General features: G+C 41.6%; 1 protein-coding gene across 5 annotated transcripts in view; it reads left to right on the top strand.

Annotated features, from left to right (window-relative positions):
- nhsl3 (NHS like 3) overlaps window positions 1-27,564 on the top strand; it is a 42,132-nt gene that overhangs the window by 6,018 nt on the left and 8,550 nt on the right. For 3 of the 5 annotated variants that reach the window (XM_084918678.1, XM_084918676.1, XM_084918677.1), the window contains exons 3-5: window positions 26,867-27,025; window positions 27,224-27,267; window positions 27,377-27,512. In XM_084918678.1, the coding sequence (XP_084774804.1) occupies window positions 26,867-27,025; window positions 27,224-27,267; window positions 27,377-27,512 (339 nt within the window). Of the gene's footprint in view, window positions 1-1,354; window positions 6,034-24,426; window positions 25,235-26,866; window positions 27,026-27,223; window positions 27,268-27,376; window positions 27,513-27,564 lie in introns of those variants that run through there. The other 2 variants (XM_084918679.1, XM_084918680.1) reach the window with 2 other exon arrangements.

Genomic DNA, 27,564 nt, shown 5'->3' with positions numbered 1-27,564 from the left:
ATCATTCATCACCGATGCGCACACACTTTGATGAGTGTGTGGTAATTTCACCTGGGTAAGCAGATACCTCATCCATCACCACAGACCTAAAGCCATGTCGCTGAGGTAAACGTCTCCTAGGCAGCAACACTGTGAGGAACGCGTTGCTGTGGCAGCAATAATAGGGTGATGTTGTCGTGAAACATTAAGCATTTTCAGGTCGCGGTTAAGGTGAAGCGTACTTCATATTTTTTTTAGAGGTTCACATTCCTTGTGAATTCCCATGCAGGTCACATCAATGCTTTATATGTATGTAGGAAGAGGTTCCTAAAATTACTTGTGATCATTACCCGATGTGTTTGCAGGGGTAATGTTTATGGAATAAAAGGTAATGGTTGTTTTATAGGACATGGAGTGTGTTTGATGTGGTGGGGAAGCAGCTGGAAGACATCACTGTGGGACTAAGGGAATGGGCGTCTGTATATACAGGGAAATACAACTGATTTACCCTCAAGAATATGTGTGTGTGTGTGTGTGTGTGTGTGTGTGTGTGTGTCTGTGTGTGTGTGTGTGTGTGTCTGTGTCTGTGTGTGTGTGTGGTTCCAGTTATGTAATATGTTGTAACAGATACACCTGTTGAAAGCTGTTTACAGGATACAGCTGCGTCTTTGTCCATTTTTATTTCTGTGAAGAGAAGAAGACAATGATAGCACAACTCAGAACTCAGCGAGCCTCGAGTAAATTAAAGACTATAAAGTTCTGATAACTTTCACTTGATGAAAGACCTTGGAATAATAACTAATGTCACCAATGTTTGTTTCTAATCTAAGCTGTTGCCAGCCTCTTGTGGTTCAAGCTTAGATATTTACCAGGCTGCAGTGTTGTCAGGTTGTGCTATCCCACATTGGCACTTGTGCTTGACAAATGTTGATCTGGAAATACACTGTGGGGTCAGGTCTTTTTCATAGCGACTTTGACTAAGACATGCTAACTACTTAGCTTGCTATGTTGACTGCCTGTTGGTTGTAGCTTGTTTTTGCTGAGATTAACTCTCTTCATCCCAAGCTTTGTTGTTGTTAAAGTTAGCACGTGGTTTGGTTTTAAACAGATGATTCATCAAACCACCTGCCAAGTATTTCTTTGAAACTCCCAACTCTTCTCAAACAATTTACAAGGTCCACTTCCACGACGCTTGTGTGAGCTTGATATTTACTTAATATCTCCAACCATGAGGAAAATAAGCATAAGTGATGAGAGTACATAAAATACTTGTTTCTTACATATAAAGCCAAATTAAATTCTAATATGACACAGACTTTGTATTGGAGAAATCAACACCAGCATAATGTTGCTTTTGAATATTAAGTTCTGTTTGGTTCAATGAATTGTCAAAATTGGTGAATTCCATTTCTTTTTCTTTCACTGGTTTTCTTTCAGCAAACAAACATGTACAAATTAATCACTATACTCTTATCTCTAGTATATGTGAAATAGCACACACAACTGGCCCGGGCTTAACTGGGCTTAATGTTAACCTTTTATTTAGTTATTTCATAAATTTGACCAAAGAACCAACTTTTAGTTGTTTAGAGCTTTTGCTTCACCAACTATTCTAGCAGTGGCGTGTGTTGACTCTTACAGAAAGGCAAGCAGAGACATTTGTGCTGTCTGTCTGTATGCTACATGGACATGTTCACCTTTCTGCACTCTTTTCTGGCTACCACTATAGTTAAATAAATATCTAGTAAATTACACCGCTCCCCCATTTCACTTTCTTTCATTTTTTGGGGGTGTAAAGTGCTTGAAAAATATTAGATTGTGCATTATGACAGTAAACATGAATGTAAGCACTGGTTTGTGGATGAACATCTTGAAGCCTTGCGTCTGGCTTCAAGTTTGTCACAGTCTTGTTTTTTGGCCATATTTAGTTAAGAGGTTATCGGCTGATGCTAGCTAGCTTGATAGGCAAGGTACATACGAAAACTGCACAGGTGAATCGGACAGATGTCTGCTGACATGTAAATAAAATACCCTTTGAAGCGTTCTTAATGGAATTATTAGGCAAAAATAAATGTAGCTTGCTGTGCAGTGAATACTATATACAGATCAAGCTCAAAGCCACCATGACATTAAAGCCTTAAAAAATGTCAACTTATTAAAAATTATTTGTTTTCTCAAAGGAGTAAATTAAGTGTAGAAGAATAAAACAGTTTCCTCAACCCGGTTGCAAACATCTTTTTTTCTGCTGTACAGTTGGGTGCGTGGTTGAGACAAGGGAGCTAATGGGGAGTGAGTCGCTTTTGAAGCCAGCCTTGTGTGACCACAGGAGGGACTGAACGAACCAGTCTCACGTTGCATCTCCACTGCATACGAACGTTTGCATATGAAATCCTATAACACATTTGCAGTTCTTGTAAATTACAGCGATTCCATTTGTCTTTGTTGATCTGCTGCACTTTGCGTCATCCGTGCACATCTTTGTTACGTCTTTGTTACGTAAGCAGCTCAAGGCTCCATGCACACAATAACTAGCAGGCGAGGAGCTTTATCACAGTGATGTCTGAGATGAAAGGAGAGAGATCGCTTTACTTTGATAAGTTTCAAATTATGTCTATTTTTAGATTTGACACGGCAAGCACTGCTTACGTTGCTTGTCCCATTGGAATGCCAATGAGTCTAGACACTGGTTGGGGTTGAAATGAGGCAGGTGTAGATTTGAATGAGGATCTCTAGGTGACCAGAATGAAATGAAGCGAGTCATTCCAGTCAATGTAAAAGGCAGAATGGCAGAAGAGAGCTGACACTTAAAACACACAGAATAGAGGCTGATTGGCTCACAGAAGGTAGGATTGAAAATGATTAGACCAGATTGATGACGACAGAATGAAAAGTGATGCAAAGAATAGACCGGCAGGAATGTAGGCTGACACAGGAATAGATATCCTTCTTACTTAACTTGCCCATAAGCTTGAGTTTTACATTTTGACACTTGCCATCCGGTTTTCTATCTTTTAAGCTGGACATGGCCATATTTGGAGAAGACAGTAGAGCTAGGGAGTTACAAGGGAAAACATATATTTCCCAACCAGTTGACAGAAAACCTCCCTGATACTGCTAACACCAGCATATTGTTGCAGTTGTACTTTGAAAGGAAGTGGAAGACTTGTCAACAAAATAAAAGGAAAAATCTCTGAAAGCTGTAGTACAAATGTGAAAAGTGCTACACAAACTTTTTGTCCCCCTTTTTCAAGGTTTGCTACCACTTGGCTAGTAAGTGTTTGAAAACAAACATGAAAAAGTAGAGGCAACCGTGGCAATCTGCTAGCAACCAAAACAGTCATAAGGAGTCTTTCGTGCAACACCTTCTTTACAAACGATTTCACCCAACCACATCCAGGAACCTCTGCCTGACAGTTTCCCAAGTAACTGGTGGTTGTATGACATCCACTATGGCAGACAACTCTTGAGCGATGTGCTCATGACATCAGCTCAATGCCAAAGAAAAATACTTCAGTTGCACCTGCTTTTTTAGTCAGCAGATGTCACCGTTTAGACGGGAACTTCAGGATCATACCTGAAACTGTCACCTTCGCTAGTCTGCAGCTCTGCAGCTGAATGTTAGTGACAGAGTGCTTTTGCAACACCAGCGTTGTTTGTCCTCAGGGGTTTAAATAGTGATAGCAGAGCATGGCCACAAGATGGAAGTGCTGGGCTGATGTAGGCAGAATTATTGAGCGTGAGGATTTCACTCTAAATGCTCGTGCCACGGTGAAGGGATAGGATCAAGGTCATACAGCGCAACAACGTATCATGACGAGGAGGCTTTTAATTTGCAACTTCTTTAAACAGATGCTGTCTGACGGGGCGCTTTTGATGGGACAGATATGCACACACACACACCAATAAAAGTGTAAACAGTAACATTTAAAGAGAGATTCCTTAGTCCTGTTTTGAGACTCTGGTGATGGTCTCCATGACAACAGCATTCCTCTACACAAATGTCCTTTAATGTACGCATGCACGCGCATGCGCATGCACACATGTCGACTCCCCTTTGCATGTTTCTCTTTTTTCAGTTCCCTTCAACTGTCAGATCCTCAACTGTCTCCTGACTCTGACACACGCTTTCGTCACGCTCATATTGAAATGTATCTAGGGCACGTTTGCCACTTTGCTTTGCTGCTCACAGGTGAAGGCATGTTACAGAGCATCATCCCTGTGCGTGACCTGAGTGAGATCTCATAGTTTTATGAAGGATGAGACGAGGAGCTCAGTGTACTCTACCAGCGCAGATGCACTGGGTGTGGTTGTATTGGGGATGCATTAGGAGGCAGCACATCGTTCTGAGTGTTTTAGTGAAGATCGTTTTACACTCTGCAACAGGAAGCTTGCTGATATCATAAGCGCACTTCTCTCCTTTCTCCTTCCTCTGTATGCAGACACAATCGAACACACATATAGCATGAGCATTCATATTTCATATTTGGAAATTCCCAGTAAGTCCTCCTGCTCCTCAGAGCCAAATCGATTCCTCTTGTAGAAAAAGAAGGGATTGTAAATTCTTTGCCCAGCAGCTCTCCCCATCCACGCTTCCCCTCCCCTGACAGTAAATCTGCTTTTTTCTTTTATTGGAGCCTTTTTTTTATCTTCTTCTCTACACATCAGAAGGAGCGAGGGCTGGAGGGCTGTGCATGAACAGGGCTTTGCTCATGAGAAGTGCGCATTTTTTCTTCACCGAAATCTCACTTTAACCTGATAGGAGCACCGTGCTACGTGGTGATCATCATCACCATCTCTTTCTTTCCACACGCCTTCCTCTCTGACCTCCTTCTGAACAACTGCAATCGATCCACAGGCTCTGGGAATGGTGTCATTCCTATCTGGTGACAGCAGAGGTCATGACATCATCACTCCAAGACACATAACCTGCCAAATCATCATTCGGTGTTCATTTTTAGGGTTAGACGGGGAGGTGGGAGGAGCCAGAGGGAAAGGGAGCACAAGGAACGAGGAAGATGATGTTACAGGAAAAGATTGGACTCGACACAAGTGATTTAGTTTCCCCAGAATTCCCCATTATCCCTATTTCTGTAACGCATCTGTCTGGCTCAGCATTTGTATTTCCTCTAAGTTTAGTCGGAGTGATCTCATATCAAAACAAGCTTTGATCCTCTGACTATAGTTTTTATATTCGGTTTGTGTTTGTGTGTGTGTGTGGGATGAAGGGGAATTTCAAAGAGTGCCAGACAGAATATCTTCACCTGTCAAGATCGGCTGAATTATTAAGCATCCATATGCTGTTCTAAGCCCACACTCTTTCTTTTATTTCAGTATTTATTACTTATTCTGTGTTACTCATTCCCAGGCAGTAAATGCTACAGACCACCCTTCTCATCGGGCAGCTTTTGGTTTCTGTTTGCGTGTGAGGCTCGAAATGATGGAAATAAGTCTAATGTGGTGCTTGTGTGAATCCTCTGCTTTGGAGCACAGCGATCACAGTGGGAGGGGCACACACACATACACACACGATTCCACACATACATACATACACACCCACAAACTGAGGCTTGTCAGTGCTGAGTGTGTCTTCAGTGGCTGTGCTTGACTAGCAGTGGTGAACGGCAGATTTGAGTGGACATTTATGATTTATGGAGCTTTTTTTTGTTTGTCGCACAGGAATGGTGTCAGTGGGTCTTTAGCAAAGATAGTCCACACTGTGGCATGTGTGTGTGTGTCAGCAGGACTGAATCAGCAGGAATGATTTGAGCTTTATTGACTTTGACTCAGAGTGTATGCTCATGCTGGAGTAGAAAGGATTTAAGAGTAAGGATACAGATGTGATGTCACAGGAGGAAAACATGGTAGAGCCACTCTAGGGGCCAGAGGACTGCCCCCTTCTCTCAGAAAAAAAAAGAAGAAAAATGGGAAACGGTATCCAGAAGAAGAAGAAGACAGAAAAAAGCTCATCTTCCTCTCCATCCTCGTGCCTGAGTCCCAACAGGGAGAAATCTAAAGGCGTCTGGCTGTTTGGGCACGCGGACAAACTGACAACAGGTAAGGTTTTGTCATTTGCTTATTGTCATTTTAAAACTGAAGGAGGAGTTTGAGAAGAGATGAAGCTGACTTTTAGTTGTGGCTACTCATGCAAGGTTGTGCAAAGTAGTTCCCACAGTAAGCTTTTTATGTGCAGGGTGAATATTCCCATGCTGACTTCACCTTAGTCAGCTGCAAGGGTTCCTGCTTATTGCACCAGTGTGCACAGGAGGACTGTGTGTGGGTAAAGTTCTGTGTTTGTGTTGTGGAGATTTCTTTTCCTGCTGACAAATGATCAAGTTAACAGAGCGTTTTATTTTAGCGCTAACTTTACTCTTTTTGTTCCTCGCTGCTCCTCTACCCCACCCTTCCATCCATCCTGAACCACCCTCAGTGTGTGTGTTATCTTTGGGCTGAGAGTGGGGATTATTTTATGACTGTCTGACCGCTATACCTGCTGTGGAAAATAGAGCTTGGTCTGTCCCACGCTGATCGTTGTCTCTGTTAACTGTCCCTAAAGCAAAAAAAGGAAAAAAACCCTGACAAACAGGTTCAGCCCTGACACAAACAGATAGATAGTCAGATAGCGCTCTGCTACTGAGATTTGTTTTTCCACCAGGGCGCCATGACATAATCTTTTTATTTATTCCTCTGGAGTGGCTTTGTGTTTCATGCTTTCTCCCCTGAACTAGTCCTATTTTTATTCTGCTGTTTGTAATGGTGACTGATAAAATCTGGTCACTTTAGCCTGTCTTCTTCTCTGTCTCTGTATTTTTCTTTTAAAGTTAAGAACAAACTAGACCTGGGGTTGTTAGGTTACAACACACATGGTTTTATTTTGACTAAGCCTGGGTTTCCTTCATAGACTGTATATAAAAGATGGGCACATCCACTGTGACATCACTGACTGGTGTCTGGCTCCACAATTTAGTCACCAATATGTTTATTTATTTATATTTTCAGACTATAAACATGTTTTTTTGTGCTGTTTAACATGGGAGTCTATGGGGGATGGAGTTGCTTTTGGAGCCTGTCTTTTTCATTATGGGGAGATTAAATTGTCAATGCTGACCTTGCAAGATCAGAAACTAAAAAAACACTTTATGAAGGCAGCTGGCTCACAGTCTTGTAGACATCCCACTCTCAACAAACCAAAGTGTCTTCATGCTTGTTGCTGTTAAAAATTTGAACAAACTGGGTGGTTTACTGTGTGCTTGCATACACGTCTGCGCTCAGGGTGGTCAGTGTCTTTGCGAGCATGCGTGGTTATCGTCTTCTGTTCTCCTGTTCTCATTCATGGGGGGTTTATTCAGAAAGACTGTGAATGCATTCCTACATTCCTGCTGATTTACTTATGCATGAGCACTCATCCTGCAAACAAACCCACAATTTTCAAGAGCAAGTCAAAGTGAAGCTTCTGAGGTGATTGTAGCTGCCCTTTGCAACACAAAGAGGCAAAATAAAAACAGCCTAGAGAGAAAGAGAAAGGGAAAGAGAGTGTTGTATTGCATACTGTTGAGCTCTGTGCTGTAGGTGTAAAAGGGAAACACACAGAAGATGAACTTGGTTAACTATGTTTCTGTCTCTGTGGTTCTGGGTACGTTCCAAACCGGAGCCCTGCCTCGCTTTCATCTAACACCTGAGAGCTTTATATCTGGGATTTTGGCACCCGACAGAGTGAGAAACGACTGGATGTCACACCTACACCACCTTACTTGTTCTGTATTTTTGATCAAGGTCATCAACTGGAATGTGTGATGTTTCCCAAGGCTGGTCAAACTCTGTTAAACATCTCAGACTACATAATGTGAGAAAAAGCATTTGCCGCTATCCTGAGTTCTTAGTTTTTTGCTTATTTTTCAAACTTACATGTTTCAGATTGTCAAAAAGAAATCTAATATGATAAATTAAATAATCCAAATAAATACAAAATGTAATTTGTAAATGATGAGTTCATTTATTGAAGGAAAAAAAGCTATCCTTATCTGCCTGGGCCTGTGGGAAACAGTAATTGCCTCTTACTGTTAAATCATGAGTTAACTGTGACTAGCAACACCCAATCAGGAAAGGGGCAAATGCTTTGTCATGGCACAAGATAAATATATATGCACTGTCCTGCAGAGCCCTCAACCCCTTGAGCCAGCTCATCACTACAACTGGATATAGATTTACAAGTCGAGTGACCATCAGCCACCTCCCGTATATGGATGACATCAAGCTGTACACCAGGAACAAACAAGGCATTGATTCACTGATCCACCTCACCGGGATGTGCAGCAAGGGCATAACGATGTCACTCAGGCTGGATAGGTGTGGCTGAATGGTTGCAAAGAGAGGGAAGGTGATCCAGACTGAAGGGGTGGAGTTAGCAGAATAGCAGACTTACAGGACAGCTCCAAATACTAGCAAGCTGAAGAGTGGTAATAAGATTTGAGTTATCAATACAAATGCCATACTGGTCATCAGATTACTCTGCTGGGATGATAAGCTGGCCACAGGAGGACATAGATGTCACTGATGTCAGGACACCAAAACTCCTCAAAAGCGCCTACAAGAGGGCCTCAGGCAGCTGAAGACAGATGGTGATGAGGAATAGGAAGAGTAACGTCATGTAAAAACAAGCCCTTTGTACTATCAACAGATAAAGTTGCTTCAAGAAAGCACCAGATCCACAGGGACAGGATCTATCACATCCGAGAGGTTACAGGTACAGACTTTGTAAAGCTTTCCTGGAGACAGTCCAACAAATAGTAGCAGGATGTAAGATCCATGTTGGGACAGCATATATTGAAGAATAGAGAAGTACCTGGGGCTGGAACAGCTGGAGCACAGGTGTGAGGTAAAGTCCAAAGTGGTCCCAGTGGTAGCAAGAGTTGTAATGGAGGGGCACCAGCAGATTCTAGGATGCCATTCCTGAAGAGCGCAGTCCTAGTTACAACTAAGATGCTGTTCATCACCCTCAGTCTCCAGGCCTCTGGTAGAGGAACTGAGCATGAGGGGGCAACTGTGGTTCAGGGTGTTGAGAAGCTCATCTTGTTACCGGAAGGTTGCCGGTTCGATCCCCAGCTTGGTCGTTGTGTCCTTGGGCAAGACACTCCGCCTACTGGTGATGGCCGGATGGGCCGATGGCGCGATATGGCAGCCTTGCTTCTGTCAGTCTGCCCCAGGGCAGCTGTGGCTACAACTGTAGCTTGCCTCCACCAGTGCTTGAATAGTGGAATTGTAAAGCGCTTTGAGGGTCTCAAAAAGTGCTATATAAATGCAATTCATTATTATTATTATTATTAAACACACACACACGGCCCAGGAGTGTGAAACAGAGGTTTTATATACAGGAAGGATGGATGTAGCCACCACTGCATCGTGTACTGGTTAGTAAAGTCTCACGGTGAAGTCTTGACCTGAGGGAGGGAGGGATACTGCATAGTCACAGGGTAGTGACTAGTCAATTACGCACTTAAGTCATACCTTGTTCTTCCTGACTTGTTGGTTTTAACAGGAATTATAATTTACAAAATAAATGTAGTGTTCTTTCCACTGGATTTCTTTTTGCAACCAGAGGACCAAAATAAACCATGTCGGTTTGAGGCACTTTTGCTTTGGTTTCATTTTTCACTCCTATCATTTAAATACAGTCTGTGTTATTAAGTAATTCAATTATTTTTTTTCTTGGCTTTATCAACCCTGACAGAACATATTACAATAAAGCCGTTGTAGCAGATTTATGGCAACTGTAGGGCAGTGGCTACAGTGGATTAGGTTAAATTATACACACACACACAAACACACACACTGACTGCTGATGGGCTTGCAGATGTTTCATATTACTTTCTAATAACTGTCCACTGTGCTGGAAGAACCTCACAGCTGGCTTTTATCACGGGGAAGTCTGAGTTCATCTTCGCTAGGATGAGGTGTCAAATAACACATGGAACAAACTGGTATTACTGTAAATTTCACATATCAGTACATATCCTTGAACCACACCACTCCTCTAAATCTTAGTTCGGCTTTCACTCCTCTCTGTTTGGTTATCTTCTTAACCTTGGACTCTTGGCGAGTTATTTATCTTAGCATTCAAAAGGACAGATATTTACCCTGGACTGGGCAAAACGGGAAAAGAATGTGATGCTGTGGCTGATAAAGGCCAGAAAAGTGAAAGAACGCGGATGACAAAATTAGGGTGGGAGAATAGAAAGAAGGTTATACTGGTAGAGGATATAATTGGGACAGAAGAAGAGAGGAACACATTGTATAAATTCGTGACTAAGGCTGCCAGTACATTTCCCTCCCATTCTTATTACAACTGTCTTGTGCGGGTAGTGATATTCCATATTCCATTATCCAGCCGGGTAAGGCTTGCCTAAGCCTTTTGATTTCTGTAAGCGGGGCTAAGACGCTTTCTTCCTGGTCCTCCTTTGAAGATCTCATTTACTGTGCGCCACTGTCAAAGTCATGGACTCCCTGCAGAGGAGCTTAGCAACACACAGTTGGAAAAAGACTAGATGACTCTTCATCTCCGCTATCTATCCCTCCTCTATCCTTCTCCCCATCTGATCCTTCAGCACTGATCGGTTACATTGTGCTGATGTTTCTGTGTGCATCTCCTCTGGTTTACATGTAGCTAAGTTACACAGATCAGGTTATATTTATAGTTCACATCTATTCACTTCCTGTCAGTTTCTTTCCTGCTCTCTCAGAAGCTGCGTTTCCCACCTTATGAGAAAAAACAATTGCCATTCTTAAATCTCTTTCCTCTTTACCTACAACTTTGTGTCTGCACGTCAGTACAGTTTGCAGAGACAGACAGACCCCCGTGTTTCATCGCTGTTTCTCACAGGTATTACCGCCTTTTAGTGTCTGCCCGTTTTAGCAGCACAGCTTCCCACCTGTAACATCATGTTTTAACTTGTTGCACAAAATGTCACAAAAGTGATGAAAGCGGATCATTACCTCCTTCCTTTAGCCCGTCCTCCCATGCCCTTTAACGGTAGAAACGTTTGTTTTCTCGCCCTTGAGGAAGGGACCATTTCGGCAACATACAATTGTGGCAAGTCTGACATTTCTAGCCCTAGATGCCATTTCCAGAATAGTTTGAAGCAGGCACGCTAACTGATATAGAGCCAGTTTGCAAATGCTTTGCATGCAAAAAGAGAGAGGAAGTGCAGTTGGTTTTGATTTGTATCACTATTTAGTTAAGTTTGTGCAGTAAAACTGTTTGGTTGGAGTTGAAATACACTATTTATACCAGTGTTCTCTGTAAAGGGGGATGAGCACACATTTTCTATGCACTTGCTCATTCTCAGGGCTGCTAGCTCTCTGTAAAATACAGTTGTAGGTCCTAACAATACCCTGCACAAATACTGACCACTGCAGTTACTTTTAGGGGAAGATCATCTCAAAATCTTACATGAAGTCGAGGCACATTCAAGTCATTGCTAACTGATTGATGCTCTTCCTGATATTAGTATCAACACTGGCTAGAGCCGATGTATATCACAGTTGAAAATCTTGTCTTGTGACTACATGTCACACTGTCTCTGAAGCAGAGAGTTGAATAACGAGGGTAACATGAGAGCTTGTAGCAGAGAAAAATAACAAGATGTTTAAGAAAAACTAAACACAATTGTTGCAAATTGCATTAATAAAGTTTCACATGTCCTTAGATACAGTCCTACTTCATGAGATTCATAACTACTACTTAAAGCAGGGGTGTCAAACTCAAATACACAGTGGGCCAAAATTCAAAACTGGAACAAAGTCGCGGGCTAACATTAATATTTATTGAAAAAAAAATCTTCCTCCAGATATAAGAATGAATCTTTTCTTATGGACTCAAATAAGTTTTGCTGGAAAACTGAATATGGAACAAGCAAAGCATAATACTAAACAATATATATATTAGCTGTATAATACCAGTAGGCCAGCTCTAATAGTAATTTGGTATGGCTTCGCGGGCCAAATGTAATTAGGCTGCGGGCCAAATTTGGCCCGCGGGCCAGAGTTTGACACCTATGACTTAAAGTAAAGGACTGCACGTTACTGATGCAATAACACTCACTTCCAGAAGGGGGAGACAAAATTGGCTCTTAAATGCCGTCATTTCAGCCGTGCTAGCATTACTCTACTTAATAAGCTCAGATTCATTTGCAACCCTTTTTCCTAATCACTGCTGCAGTCGTCTACAATCCTGCATTAATAATAACTAAAATGGTGTGCATCGTGTCTAAGAAGGCCCTGCAGTAACAAACCCACAGAGAGTTTTCACACGGCTCTGCAGTTCTTCACTGCTTAGGGCCCGTTTTAGTTTTCTCATAATTGTCTAACCTGCAAAAGTGAGTTGAAATAACACAGTTTCCTGAGGCAGAGTCTGACCGTTTGTTGTTGTTGGGTGTCTTTTTTTCAAAAACTTGAAAAACACCGGCGTCGTGTTTCACGCGGTCCAAAAACACAACATTAAACAAATGCTTATGCTTAACTGTATCTACACCGAATATGCGAAATGGCAATTATTCCAACAACGAGTGGTGATTAAAGTAATGTATTAATGAGTAATTAATGTTGTTTTCATTTGGAGAAAGGGCAATACTTTCAATGTGTTATGAGGATAAGCAGTGTTGACATTGTTGGTTAGAGCGGCATCTCTGGATTTTTGAGTATATTCTGAGTAACAATCCATCGGGTTGCTAAAAATCTTGTAGCTTCAGTGCAGCTGAGTGATGCCTCTGTCCCCCGTGCAGAAAGAGTTCATGCATTAAAACATAAATTCAGTCAAAGCGTCTTCATCTGCACAGACAAATGCAACCCATGGTGTTTGTGGGAGAGACATCGTAACTCAGAGGTCCGTGTTTTTGCTTCAGACGTGATTGTAGAATTGATGGTTTAATGATCACCTTTTTAAAATAAGAACAAACTCATCCTTTATGCTTTCATTAAGCCTCGCTTTCTGACATCACTCTGTCCGATCTTTAATTCAAAGCTTGCGACAGTTTCATTAAAGCTGGTCCTGCCGAGCCAATAGATGAATTTTCAACTTCACCACAGTGGCTTTAATTCAAGTTAATCATCCGTGAAAGGGGCTCTTTCATATAGATTTGTCCTCTTATGTAGATAAAATAAATCTGGTTTGTAAGCTGCTACAATTGCTGCTGGCGAATGTTCTGTCCAGAGTTAGAGGACTAACATAGAAACTTGGAGTTATTTTGCAAAAGCATCAAGAAAATTTCACCAGCAGCTCAAACAAATTTCAATTTCTTCTCCTTATCCAGTTAAGTGTGGCCAAGCATTGATAATATAAATGTTGCTGATGTTGGACACATGTGAGACAGCATGTGAAAACTACTACATTAATATGCAAAAGGTCAGATGTCATTCATCTGTTTCTGTGTATTTTCTATGAATTTTTAACTTAAAGATGTCAAACTGTGTCCAGTCTTTGATTTATTGTGGTTTGCCTATGATCCAAATAGATAAACATTCATTTGTAGCAACAAGAAAAAATGATTAAACCTTTGATAAAAACATAACAAGGTTTACAAGAACCGGTTATCACACGGCATCATCAGAAGTTGCCAGTCTCAATAAGAGCGAGTACATTGGCTAATTTGTGGTGTGTGTGGCTGCAGTGAGTGTGTCGGTTTCCCCCTGATAACTGAGAGTTTTACTGAATGAGGATTTTGAACAGAAGTGAGCTGTTTGTTTTTAATTTATCCATCAGAAATTGTCCAGTAAACTAAAATTTTTCAGGCATAGTTTTGAGAAATATATGCAAACAGTGAAAAACACTGGAAATTTTGGAAAGGACAGTTCTTTGTGATTGTGTCGTTGCTTGACTGTTTATTGTGGACAGTCGGGATCCTGCGTCTGCATGCATCTCTTTTCCCGTGCTGTGCCACATATACAGAATGTTAGGATAAAAATTTACTGTTTTTACCCCTCGGCTGTAAAAGGACATGTTGGCGGATGGGTGAGCGGTGAGGTCACTCATGTTTGTGAATGAAAGTAACTTGAGAATGAGGATAACTTCAGAACGATGTGGGATTTTGAAATTCATACCATAGATGCATCTACAAAAAAATCTCAGACAACTTCGAATCTCAGTGACCTTGAACTCAAAGTCAAGGTCAGAGGTCAGGTTTTCTGAAAATCTTTGAATGTGATAACTTGTGAAGGATTTTCAAATTTACACCATATACTTGCACCTACTAGCAGGCTGACGGGAAGCACTGGCAGCTGCCAGCAGGGGTGCCACCAAGTGGGGACCGGCAGGAGGTACTTGCCCCCCCCCCACAATACTGCCCTATGTTGATAATTTTAACCCTCTCAAGGCAGGCATTGCTGATTTGCAACAATTAAAAACTAACAACCTGATTACCCCACATACATATTTTATGAGTTCTTTTTACTCAGAAGTACCACTGCAGGACTTGGTTGTGCATTAGCAACAAAAAGTTTAATTTGAGCCTGAGAGGGTTAATAAATGTGAGCACGAGAGAGAGGAAGATACCCTACAATGAGCTGAAGCATTAGCTTATTCTTTATTGTTATTTATTGGGCTCCGTCACTTTGCAAATTGGGCAACTTAAACAAGATGACGTGTGTGAGGCATCATTCTTTACTTCTAACACTTGGTAAAATAAAAAATAATTATTTGTGGCTGTAACTAAAATGCGAGCATTTTGTGAGCACCATCGCTTCATGCTCGACTCTCGGGGTTCAGTAAAGCTCTCTTATTGCATGTTTATGGCGGCAGGATGGATGTTCACAATTAAATTTATTTCATTCACAACCAATTCAGTCTTCCTGTTTTTGATCAAATTTTCCCCCGTCTGGTCGCCCAATTAAAAAATAAATAAATTCTAGAAATGCCCCGGGTCAGGAGACCTTGGATTCATGCAGAGGCACAGGCGTTATACACTAAAGCAGAAGGCGGTGAGGCGGTGCCAGCTTCAGCCTCTTTTTCTACTCCAACATTTGGCAGCAGGTTTACTCAAATGCCTTTTCACACACATTTAAAAGTGTTTTCAGGCCGATTCAGTCCGAGCGGTTCTGACTTGTTTACGAAAGGGAGGCTTAGCTCATCGGCCGTGCATAATGGGATCTCGCAGAGGAAGAGTGATGAGCAAGAGAGAGTGTTTCTAAGACTTTAATGAAGGCTCACAGCTAGCAGAATGAGCTGTTGTTCTCAGTGGCTAGAAGTCACTCGCAGAAGTTAGTAGACACATGCTAGACTCATTCTCTGCATGTCTTTCTCTCACACACACTCTTATATTGCTAAGCTTCCACTGCTGGTACATTTACGTGCGTGTTTATCACATGTGTGTTGTAGTGTACACTGAAAACAGGCTGCATCTGTTCAAGCCTAATGCGAACGGTGTGATTCGGATGACGTGCACTTAAATGAAGATGTCCGCCCCCTCGTTGCACCTCGCAGCCCTCTGTGCAGGATGTCAGCAGATCCTCTTATTTATTTATTTTTGCTCCATGTAAACTCTGCTTTTCACATTTAATGGTGGCAACACAAACAAGTTTATCTAAAGTATACCACAAGGCCTTGGCATATTCCACAAGTGGACTTGAAACACGGCTATGACATTTTCCACAGCTTTGACAGCCTCTCTCACAGCAGCTACTGGCTAACTCTCATGCATTTATCCATCATAACAGACTGATGAGCCATTTAGAGGAGAAAAACAAGGGGTGATTGTTTTGAAGAAAAAGAACTCCTTTAACTTCTCGAGGAAAATGATAGAAATGTCATTTTGGTTAAATAGGAAAAAATAAAAGAAATGCAGACATAGCTTTTGTCAACCGATGAGTCAAGCCAGAGTTTGACATTTACATTTTGTGGCATTGCTGTCATTGAGAAAAAAGGTGGAAGAGGTTGGGAGTTTGAACAGCTGCTAAACGTCAAGCAGTTTGCTCTTTATCTCGGCTGAAGTTTTATTGTGAAATTCAGACAGGATCCTTATCTGAGACAGCGGTCACGTTATCCTGTGAGCTTTCATTTTGCGTTGGGAACGTTCCAAGGAAAATGATAAGCATGAACGTGAAACACGGGCTGTGACAAAAATCTGTTTTCTTTGTAAAGCTTACAAATTCAGATAAAGGAAAACGAAAAGAATTATGCATCAGAAACCTGCATAACTGTGGCCATACCATTGTGCAAGAAGATGGTGGGCTGCCCCCTACAGGTGGATAGCGAGTTAAGTTGTAAAGCACTATACAAATACAGACCATTTACCATTTACCATTCACTAAGTTTACCACTTAAATTGATTTCTGGTGTCTTCGGGCAAACCCTGCAGATTTGGACCTTGATTTTACTTTTTTGTTTTGTATTTTTGCTGATCTATTTCATTTGCAATCACATTTTACTGTACTTTGCTGCATTTGGGTAGGTTTAGCCATTAACAATTGCTTGGTTAGTGTCTGGAAAAGGTCATGCTTTGGGTTAAAATGCACCCATTTACAACAGCAAACCCTCACACTGAAAAATTATGATCCAGCCCTGCTCAGAGATGAGTCCTGACTCCTCACCATTACAGGTGTATGGGCTCAAACAATCTGCCTCACCTGTTTCGTTTTCATATCCAGCTGTTTCTTTCAGGTACATTAGGAGTAATAACTCGGTTTCACAACACATGAAACTCACTATATGTTTAGTTCAACATGAACTGAATTTTGATCTAAACAAAAAAGTGAGATGCCACTTGTAACAGTGGGAGAATTTTCCAAGCTTTTAGCTTCTGTGCAGTTGTGGTTTTGTCGGTCCATTGGCATCCACGTCTGTGTGACTGCACACTGGGCATTATTATTGCAGTATGCTTTACACTTGCACCCCTTTGTCTTCTCCCATGGCAGATTTCTCTGGAGGCCCACATTGCTCTGCAGGAGTCCGGGGTACCCCTGCACTCCCTCCCACACACCAGTTGGAACGAGATAGATTTATTATCTTGTTTGGAGTTTGTAGATGAATGTGGCAAATAGCGGGTCAACTGTGAGTGTGCTGTGAAACATCCATATGTGTTTATAGAGCTTTCAGTCTGACTCACGAAAAGCTTTTAAATGGAAGCGACAGGCAGCACAAACAGCTCACGACTCCTTCAAGAAATATATGCACAATCCCCTTATCTGGTTAAGAGAGACAGAGAAGAGACAGAGGGGGGAAAGAGGGATAATTACAAAAAGAGTGGCGCTTTCTATTTTTAAGCACAGCGGCTGGTGTGGCTGCTAAGTTTGGCTCTGTGTTTGTTTACCCCGCAGAGGGTCCTGAGTCCAATCACCTCGGCTGAGGTTTACACCTGCTTCAGGTCGGGATTAGGAAAAGCAACAAATGCAGGATTTATCTCCGGTAAATAGGCACCGGTGGGTTAAGACGACACATGAGCTAACAAGGCATCGCATTAATTTAATTGTGCTTAAGCTAAGTGCAGAGAGGGTCTAAATGAACCAATTTTACATTTCAGAACGTGTATCAGTATTTGTTTGAGATCTCACCTTTATTACATGTTTTTTTGTGTATTGTTGGCCCCTGATTCTTTATTTGTTAAGTGATCAGTGCTGGTAAAGCACCTGGAAATATTCTATTACTGGCACTCACTAAACCTTCCCTACAATATTTCAACTATGAATAAAAATTTTGTTTTGTACATAAAACCTATTTACCAACTAAAATCTTGACGTGCAATGGCTGAACAGTAGCACACTATGGAGTTTGCATTTTAAAGCACCAGCATTAGAGTCTTTCCAGCAATGATCACTGGTTGTAGTTCAAGTTATCCGTATTTGATTAAGTTTGGTTAAGTGTAAAGTTACCAGCTAATTCCATCGAGACTGGTTAGCAACCTCCAACCATAAACTGCCATAAGATCAACACAGACATAGATACCCACCAATTAGCGCTAACTTACAGACTAATAAAATACTAGAATTTCATGTACAAAAACCAAAATCCAAACTTCTATGGCAGGCAGAACCACACAACAAGGCATTATTTATCAGATAATTCCTTTAAAAATGCTCGATTGGTACTGTAGTGGAGATATCAAAGATAGGCACGGCTGTGGCACTGATTCAGTCTTTGAGCACTACGGTCACCCCGGTGTGTCGGCCAGAACACCACTTAAGGCCAAATTGTCCCAGAGTATGAAAGAAGGAGGGAGCTTGAGGTTCCGTTTGAGGCACTTTATTGTCACCACTCAATTTCTGGGGCTGTAAACACAGCGGATGTACATAGGTGTGTGTCTGTGTGTGTGTGTGGTTTCCTACAAAGGAAATAAACAAGGGAAATAACGATAAATAAAGAGAATAGACAAGTCAAATACTCAAATATAAACATAATACAACATAGTTAACATAATCACATATAAAGATCAGAAAAATATAATACACTTCAAACTGCTCACACTATGCAACTAAATAGCATTAGTGCGAGGTTAAGCAACAGTCAGTACACAGGAACTACTGTAGTTGTACAAAATAAAAGCGTCCCCCATTATAATCCGCCATAATGCTCTTATTGTGAAGGGCAAGCGGGACGCCATACTTCCGGTCGAACTACGTCCGCTATTTTATTAATCCACGTACCTAATTGTTCGCTACAAACTCCGCTACTTCAAAGTAAACAATCACAAGCATCACATACAACATACAGAGAAGGTCTGATAACACAGGAATGACATTATGGACATACGAGCGGCCGTACATGCGTCAACAAAGCTAAACCGGGGTAAGCTAACAACATAAATTAGCATATGAAATGAGGGTGAACTCACGCGTTGCGTGCGTGGCCTACCGCTCCAACTACGGACTACATTAGCTCCTAAATGGTAACATACTACAGTACTGACACAAACAAAGGCAAAATACAACACAGGTCACTACTTACTTGTCATTTACGCACACATAACATTCCCCAGGAATCAGTGCACCCCCTCCGGACCAACACTGCTTATCCGACATTAAACTGCCCACCTTACTAACCGGATGATGTCACTAGAAGGTGGGCTGGCCCAAACTGACAGAAGACTGAATATTAAATGAACTTATATAAACTTATAAACACCAGTAAAACTATTCTATGAACTTTGGGGCCTTTTATACAGGTACCAACATCACCAAAATAATAATAGCTAGCAAACCTAGCTGATAGCTAGCAAACCTAGCTATCAGTTAGTGCTGCCTGTGTTGGTACACATGCTAGCTTTTAGTCTTAGCAAAATCCAAATGTTACTGGAAAAAAAAAAATCACCCACCTCTTCTTCATAGAGCGCTAAATCATTGTTGTACCTGGTTGTAAAAATGCTTTTCTGTAAGTTAGCCGTTAAACTACCTCATATCGCTGAGTCACCAGTGATGCTGACAAATGGGAGTTTTTGCCTGCCTGGCATAAAACCTGGGCTCATTATTTATGTTTGTGCCTAACCAAATAACCTGTAGTTAAATGATCTAGAAACTGTCATACTCTTTCAATGACATAATTTTGGTCACAACTCTTCAGATCCTTGTTTGCTTCAGTGTTTCCTTTGCCCTTCTCATCCTCCTCACCACATCTATTCAACCCACTGGCTTCCTTTCATGTTCCCTCTTCAGCTCACCACCTCTGTTTCCCACCCAGAGGAAATCAGAAATGTGGGTGATTCATGGGTAACGACATTTACCGTACACGGTGATTTATGTCCTCTCCATATCCTCCTGCCCTCTTGCCATTTCCTCCGCCCCTCTCTACCTTCCTTTAGTCCTATTTTCTTTCTTCTGCTGTCATCTTCGCACAATCCCCATGATTTTTTTTTAGTACAGGTTTTCGTTTTTGTCTGTTTGCATTTTTTTTCGTACTCTCTGAATGTCAAATGTAATCAGATAAATAAAGTGATAAATGAGCACAATATAACAATGCAATGTTTCCAGACACATTATCACAACATACATGAAATATTCCAATAGATATGTGTGTAAGGGCTGTCAGGCTAGCGTTCATCTCTCCTTCGCCCTGGTAAATACTGCACAACTAAAAGCTGAGGGGAGCTCATAACTCAAGTCCACTACAACAACCACTGAATACAAATCAGGAGTGTAGCAGCCAGCTTGAATAATGACACCTGTGTGTGTGTGCACCTGTGTTGGGGTGATTGGAGGTTTATTGCTGGTCACACTTTAACCCTCTCTTCCTGTACTGTGGCAGCTTCATTTGTGTGTACAGGGATGGAAAGATCAACCTTAGAAGACTCAATCGACTGCAAACCTTACACTTTCTATCTGCTGATAATCACTAAACGCTGAATCATAAGACAAGGCAGGTGTCATCTAAAGTCCTGATTGTGTTACTCTGTGGTATAGAGTTCAGTTTTTGTCCACAGACTATTTATTGAAAAAATACAGATCCACGTGTTTGCACTGGCTGGATGCTGGGCTCTATGTAGTTTAAGTCACACACCACTGTGCTGCTGTAAATATTTACTACTTCAGCAAACGTATGTTTATCTGACTGAAAATAGACTTCAACGAAAGCTCTGTTTACTCCAGCTTGATTATCTCTGCTACAATCTACTGCTGAAAAATGAATGTTTTGTATCTGTACCTCAAAGGGAGCCTATCATGATCATTTTGAGCCTCGTGTTCTTGTTGTTGTTCTCTGCTAGCGTAGCTTTGTGTCATTCACATTTCAGAGTCATCCTTATTTATCCTGGACTGGACTTTGGAGCGGCTCCTTAGTTAATTCATTGTCTAAAACAATCCATTTTTAAGTCCATTGCTCCACCCTTTGAGCTAGCTGTCAACTAATTGGTTACTTTTTGTTAAACAGAAGGTTTGAACAGAAAGTGGGTGGGGCTTCTGTGCTGACATCATACAGAGCCATGAGTGCAAAAAACTGTCTGAAAGAAAGCATTTAGAGACTCAGATCTGATTTTTGGCTAAAAGCACTTACTTGCACGTACATTGAGCCTGGTCCTGCAGGAGGTTTCTTCCTGTTAAAAAGGATTTTTTTCCTTCCCACTTTCACCAAGTCCTTGCTCATAGGGGGTCCTCTGATTGCTGGGATTATCTTTCTAATATTGGAAGGTCTTAACGTTACAATGTAAAGTGCCTTGTAAAGCCACACACAACCAGTGGAAAACATTACTTCTACATGCCACTGTCACCTGGTGTCGCCCCCTCTTTTTTTCTAATGAGCCCAGTGTTAATGTAGTGAACCATACACCCAGCAATAAACAAAAGCAGTTTTGAAACCCAGCCAGGCATGAAGTGGAAACCCTGTACCTCGTTGTGGTCCAGTGGCCCATGTGCTCACCTGATACGGATTTTGAGGTTGTGACAAAAGCAATACAGCTATCACTTCTTAGTCTCTCCCTTTTTCGCTATGTTGTTCTCTTCTCCTCATTTCTGCAGTGTGCAGCAAATGAGAGGGTGAGCCGAGGATGTGTGATGAACCACTATGAAATTATAAAATTTTCCACCAAGGGTGTTTATTTCTGTGTGTGTTAGCATCCATGGTTGGGCTTGGTCAGCTCACTGGGAGTCATATTTTATATTCAGCTGCTTTTCTTTTGCCACTATCAATGCAAAGTGGCCATGTGTATCTGCTGTAAACATCCTCATCGAATGACCTGCTTTTTTTGCAGTCTCATACTTGCAGTCCAAGCAGAATCAGAGCTGATATAGCACTCTCTAGTGGAGCAAGACGCTATATGGGTGTGTTACATGTTTACCAGAAACCATAAAAAGCTTATGTCTGTGTGCTGCTCTGAGAGATAAGGTAGCTGTGTATAGTAATATTGTTATGCTTGCAGCTTGTAAAGTAGGTCAGTTTCAAAGTTTTTAATAATGTATTGTCTGTTTTGTTTATTTTCATATTTGAAGTGATTTTTTTTATTACAAACGGGCAACTTTGGATAAAGAGCAGAGTTAATTAATCTCATTAGTTTGGATTTAAAGATGCGCTACAGTTGTAATACACATGCATTTCATTTAATTGTGATTAGGGCTAATCTATCTGCTCAGATTATAGACTTTACACACAATATCTATGAAAATAGAGGCTCTAATCATAGTTTGGGAATTGAAGGAGTCAGTACTTATTATTTATTTTGTTCCCGACCTAAAACCCTGTGTAGTTTGAAAGCCTTGTGCACTTCTAGGATAAAAAAGAAAATAATATTGGCCAGGACTAGAACTAATAATTGTTTTCCTCTTAAATAATCAGTTGTTACATCACTAAACAAAGCTGCTAATGTAGCAGCTAACTGCCCAACTTAGTTTCCTTCCTTGATAATGTTATCAGTAGTTAAATGTTATTTAAAGACATATTGTAATTCAGTGTTTCTGCCACTTTGGAGTTTGTGTTGGAATTGTTTGTTGATGTTAGTGGTCAGTACTGTTTCTAAGCTCACTGATTAATATTATTCATTTCCAATTTAAATTAACAAATAACACATTTAATTAATTGTTTGAAAATGATTTTTTTCATGTATTTTGTGTTAAATACATAAAAAAGCTGAATCAACTTTTTGGGATTTCTTTACCTGAATGATTGAGCATGCATCAAGACACATGAAAAATGCTTCACGTGGTTACACAGAGAAACTTTGAATGTGTGGTTTTAGCAGTCAAACATCTGTAAATAACAACCCTATAGGAAGGTTTATTATGACAAATGAGTGTGAGAAGAGATCTTAAAAACCATAAAATATTGAATTTAAATATATGAGTTTTTAAAAAAATGGCATGTTCAAATAAACAAATAGACATTTTTCTTCCAAACTCCACACACTTTACCTTTTCAGCAGATCACACACCTGGCTGGAGCTCTGATACAAGATGCAAATCAGAAGGCTAAAGGAAAATAACATCCCGAGTCGTTATCGTTATTTTAAATGTGACTGTTGCTAATGAAGCATGGGATGTATTTTTGTGCCTGTGACCTTTTAACAAGCAGGTTTTGTTGGGTGTCTGAGCTCTGATTATTCTTTCACAGACTATTTGACCTGCAAACAAGCCCAACAGTCTGGCACTGGTGATTTATGATATTATCTTTAGACTCACAAAGACAAGGCTGTAAAACAACCTCTGATTGTCCCCTAAAAGGCACACCAGTTGATTTAAAAGTGCTGAAGGAAGTAGGCTACGTAGCACTTTACAAGTAAATATTTGGCTTTTTTTTCCATCTTTTGACCTGACACCTTGAACTGATTTGGAAACCTGCGTTAGAAAGGCTTTAGTGTCCGTTATTTCATCTTTTGCAAGTTTCTGTTTTGTTTAGCTTATGCAGTGGAATGGTTTGTTGTGTGCACTAAAGGCCCTCGCTCCCCTCTGCCCTCTCCACCAGGACCAGATGGTGTCTCTTTAGGCATTCTAATGAATATTGATATGAGGGGTCTTAGTTAACAAGAGGGGGGAGGGTGCATATGTTGGGCCAGGGACCCCCAAAACTGGCATGTAGTAAAGGTCTGTGGTGAGGGGAGTGGGTGTGCAGGGGATTTATATCTGAAGAAAAGGAACGTTTGCGACTTGCAACAAAGCTCCTTTCTCATGCCCGTAAGCTCTCTCTTGTCTCATATTGGTAAGATATTAATATGGATTAGACAGTGATGAGACTGAATTAGTTGCCTGGTGATGTCATCCAGACACTTGAAGATGAGATGCAGAGCAAAGATGTGGTGCAAAGTGAGTGTGATATGGCATAAATGGGTAAGACAGAGAGATGACAAAGGTGAGGCAAGTGGGAGCACGAGGTGAGGAGATGGACAGGTTAATCTGGTGGCAGAGTTAATCCTCTGGCACGGCTCCCAGGTCTAAAGCTCCTGAACGCCTCCGTGTATTCCAGCCTGGGCTCACCACACTGAGGTTGAACCACTGCCAGCACCCCGGGCTGGGCAGTCTGACCCTGGGGCACTGGGGTGCAGATTTCTTTACGGGAGAAGCTCCACTTTTATTTTACCAGTGCCAGGATTCCTGTATGTGGAGGGATAGCAGGTGAATGATTGAAGGTAATTGCATTACTACCCTCCAGCTGGTGCAAGCCAGCTGTAGCCCCCTGCTGTGACCCTGTTATTGGGGAAAAACACCCATTCAGGGGGCAAGAGAATCAAAGTGCTGCATCTTCACCAGCAGGAAAGCAATCCCAGGATGCAGTACTGATCGTTTGTTTGGCACCGAATCCACATTAACTGAGTTGTCCTGAAGCCGTGTTATATTTCATACCCTCTGCAGTTTGTCAGGAAACATTAGCAGGAACTCATCCGCAGACAGATGATGAACTGAGGCGCTGTCAGCTATTTATAACTCAAATTAGACCTTTGTTAGATATAAGGCTAAAGGGGCAGGCAGGAAGAAGGAAGAACTATAGAAACATGTAAAGGAGTTGAGATTGGCAGAGACAGGCAGGGGAGTGAGGGTACTGGGAAAAAAGTGATGGAGGGAGACATAAGAGAATAAAACTGGAACGGCATAGCTTTTCATCGTGAGGACACAACCTTTACTGTCAAATGCAGCCCCTGTAGCCCTTAGATAATGAGACACAGTGTCAGACACATTCATACTGCTGAAGGCTTCCAGTAGGGATGTAGAAGCTTCACAACTTTAGATTATATCAGTGACCAAGCGGATAGTTTTAGAATCTATGGTAGAATATGCAGAAATTAGCTCTCTTATATTGGAACATTTTTCATGGGTGGCTTTGTTTTAATTAGCATAAGGAAGCTTTAACTGGGTTTGCACTGGTGGAGTGTGTGCACAAAGCTCCACACGTGTCTGTCTATACTGAGTGAAGTGGGGGGCTGGTCGCCTCCTGAAAGCCAAACTTTGACAGCCGTCTTGCTGGCGGGAGGCGTTCATCATTTGACAATGGGGAGGGAATAGCAATGGAGGGAGCCTGTGTGAGCAAAACAGACACGAGAGAGAAAGAGCAGCGGGGGAAGGGAGGAGGGTATCAGACTCGGGGATAAGGCAGCTGGGCTGAAAGCAGATCTCATTGTGCGCTTGTCCTTCCCAAGTCCCTCCAACTCTCTGCAGAAGCACCTGCGATCACTGCTGTCGAGCTCTGCCTCCTCAGTCGAGGCATGCGGATCTCAATCGCAGGTCAAATTGACAGAAGGACGACTTGTTAGACTCTGTTTTGCTTTGCTCTGGCGTTCTGAGTTTGGGTTTTGTTATGGCGCTGGTGTAGGCATGGTTGTTTACTTGAGGAAGAGCATTCACTCTCTGCTGTCCGTCTTCAAGAAAAAGGGTGAGTGCCGACTCACGTGGAGGCTGCAGTAAATCTCTTTAACTTTGCTGTGATTGATTGTTTAACCAAGCTTTTTATCATACTAAATATACCTTAAAAGCAAGTACTGTTTTTTCATTTTAACTGACATCTACCTCAACAGTTCACAAACACAAACACACCGATGTGTAAGAATTAGTGTTGAAGGTAATTTGGAGGTCCTGTCTAATGAGATAAAGCTCTTTGCTGACTTTTTGGGGGGAATCGTATTAATCAACCCAAATCCCTAAACCTCCTGCAGGGGTCTGGCAGAGTATCAGGGAGGGCTGCTTCTTCGGTTATTTGTTGCTACTGGTTAAAGTGTTACATATGTGCGTAATTGTCATGAGATGCTCACAGTTGTCAAGTGGAAGTTTATAGACTAAACTGAGTGTAGTCCATCCTAACTGGGAACCAGTGGGAGCGATAAAGGAAGGAAAAGGAACACCTCACGCTGACCCTTGCTCAGCTAAGATTTTAGCCAATTTGCATGACTGATTCCCCATGGAAATGACTTCCCAGTTCATACACAGTTGTGCAGATTTTCATGAATTTGTGGTTCAGAATCCTAGATGTAGCACTGTGATGTAGCTGCCATCACTGTGGTTTACACAAGAAGGCAAGAAGCCCCAATTTTATCCCACATGCCAAAGACATGAATGTTTGGTCAGTTGATTCTACGTTAGCTAAAGGTTTGTATTATTGCTTTTCTCTCTTTTTGTTTGCCTTGTGATGGACTGGCAACCTGTCCAGGGTGCCTCTTACCCAGTGTCAGCTGGGATCAGCTCCTTAGCTGTCATTTGACGTTGAGCAAAGCAGTCCTGCAGAGAGACAGAGCTCAGTCCAGTTCCCACACAGGAGGTCCTGCCAGCAGGGTTTCTTGCAGCATCCAGGCATGAGGACAGATTATCGGCAGTAATCCCTGCGGGGTTTACAAGGAAGCAAGATACTGCAGGAGATTAGCCAGGCCATAGTTTACTGCCGAGGGCCTGGCCAGACTGGGATGTCTGCACGCCAAACTTGGATGAGGAGACTTAATAAGTGTGCTGCATTAAAGGTGCGCTGACAAATGCACATTCTTATCAGGTGGAAGTGAAGCAAGGTCTCTGTCAAGTTGATAAATGTCTGTATTTATGCTAACACCATTGCTTTCGTTGGGATAGTGCAAAGAGTTGATGTCTCACTATTGTTTTAATTCTGAATAATTCTGGATAAATGCTGTTGCCAAAATTAGTAGTTCTGATGTTAAAATATGTGTGAATAAAGGTTCTGTCACACAATAGGGTTCCAAAACAAATTGGTAGTTACTCGATATAACTCCAGTTCTGTGAGTGTGTTGCCCCTGCTCTAACAGGCATAAACCGGTGGTTTTGTGCCTTTGTTGTTAGCTGTGCCATCCCATTGACCTTGCCCTTGAGCAGGACAGTGATGGGTAGACATCACAGTTGTTGCAAGACATGGTTGGAGTGCAAAAATCGTTTTTTATAATATACCTGGACGTTTCAATGCACGTTACAAAATTAAGACCATTCTTTTTGGTGAATTTCAGGCATTTAAAGGTATAAAATACCAAATAGATTTGACCTTTACTATTTTTTCTTATTATATCAACAGCTGGTCCCAAGGTGAATGAAGACCAGAAGAGGTTGACAGTCCATTATACAGCCTCGCAGCACTACCAGGAGAATGTTTTCATTGAGGGCAGCAGGCCTCAGTACTTGGAAGACCTGCACACTGAAGCTCAAGAGGGACTCAAGATACAACAGCAGGAAGGTAAGGCACATTCATTTGATTCTTGATATCAATATGACATAACATAACATTTTGTTAGGTCTTAAACTGAAGATTTTTGTATATCCCACTTTTTAAAAAAAAAAACAACTATGGTTACATAAATGATTGCATGTCTATATAAGAGTGATTGTATATGGAGCTTCGGTTTTTTCAAACTTGTCTGTTTGGATCTCTCAGAACACAAGAATGGAGGGAACTTTCCTGACAATGAAAGCATTGCTGTAAGTGCCCTAAAAGCTCTGTGGATCGTTTTACTCGTTATTCCTCAAAGCAAAGACAGCTACCTAACTACACACCTCTATGTGTGTCGGTATGTGTGTATCCCTGCAGTCCACAGACACTCTCCATCCGGAGGATATCAACTCCAAGGATGGAGATGCATCTCTAGAGTCAAGAGCCAACTCTGGGAATACTGATAGCACAGTAACCTTTGCTGCAATGACTAGACCTGCACTTACCCGCCAAGGCAAGAAACAGCTCTGCTTGTGTGTGTAGAACTTGGAAAGGAGGGATATGTA

This window comes from Perissodus microlepis, chromosome 22 (assembly GCF_051167445.1).
Source record: "Perissodus microlepis isolate ML-2025 ecotype Zambia chromosome 22, ASM5116744v1, whole genome shotgun sequence".
Classification (NCBI taxonomy): Eukaryota; Metazoa; Chordata; class Actinopteri; order Cichliformes; family Cichlidae; genus Perissodus; species Perissodus microlepis.
The sequence above is the reverse complement of the archived record's forward strand: the minus strand, read 5'-3'. Positions and strand labels throughout refer to the sequence as shown.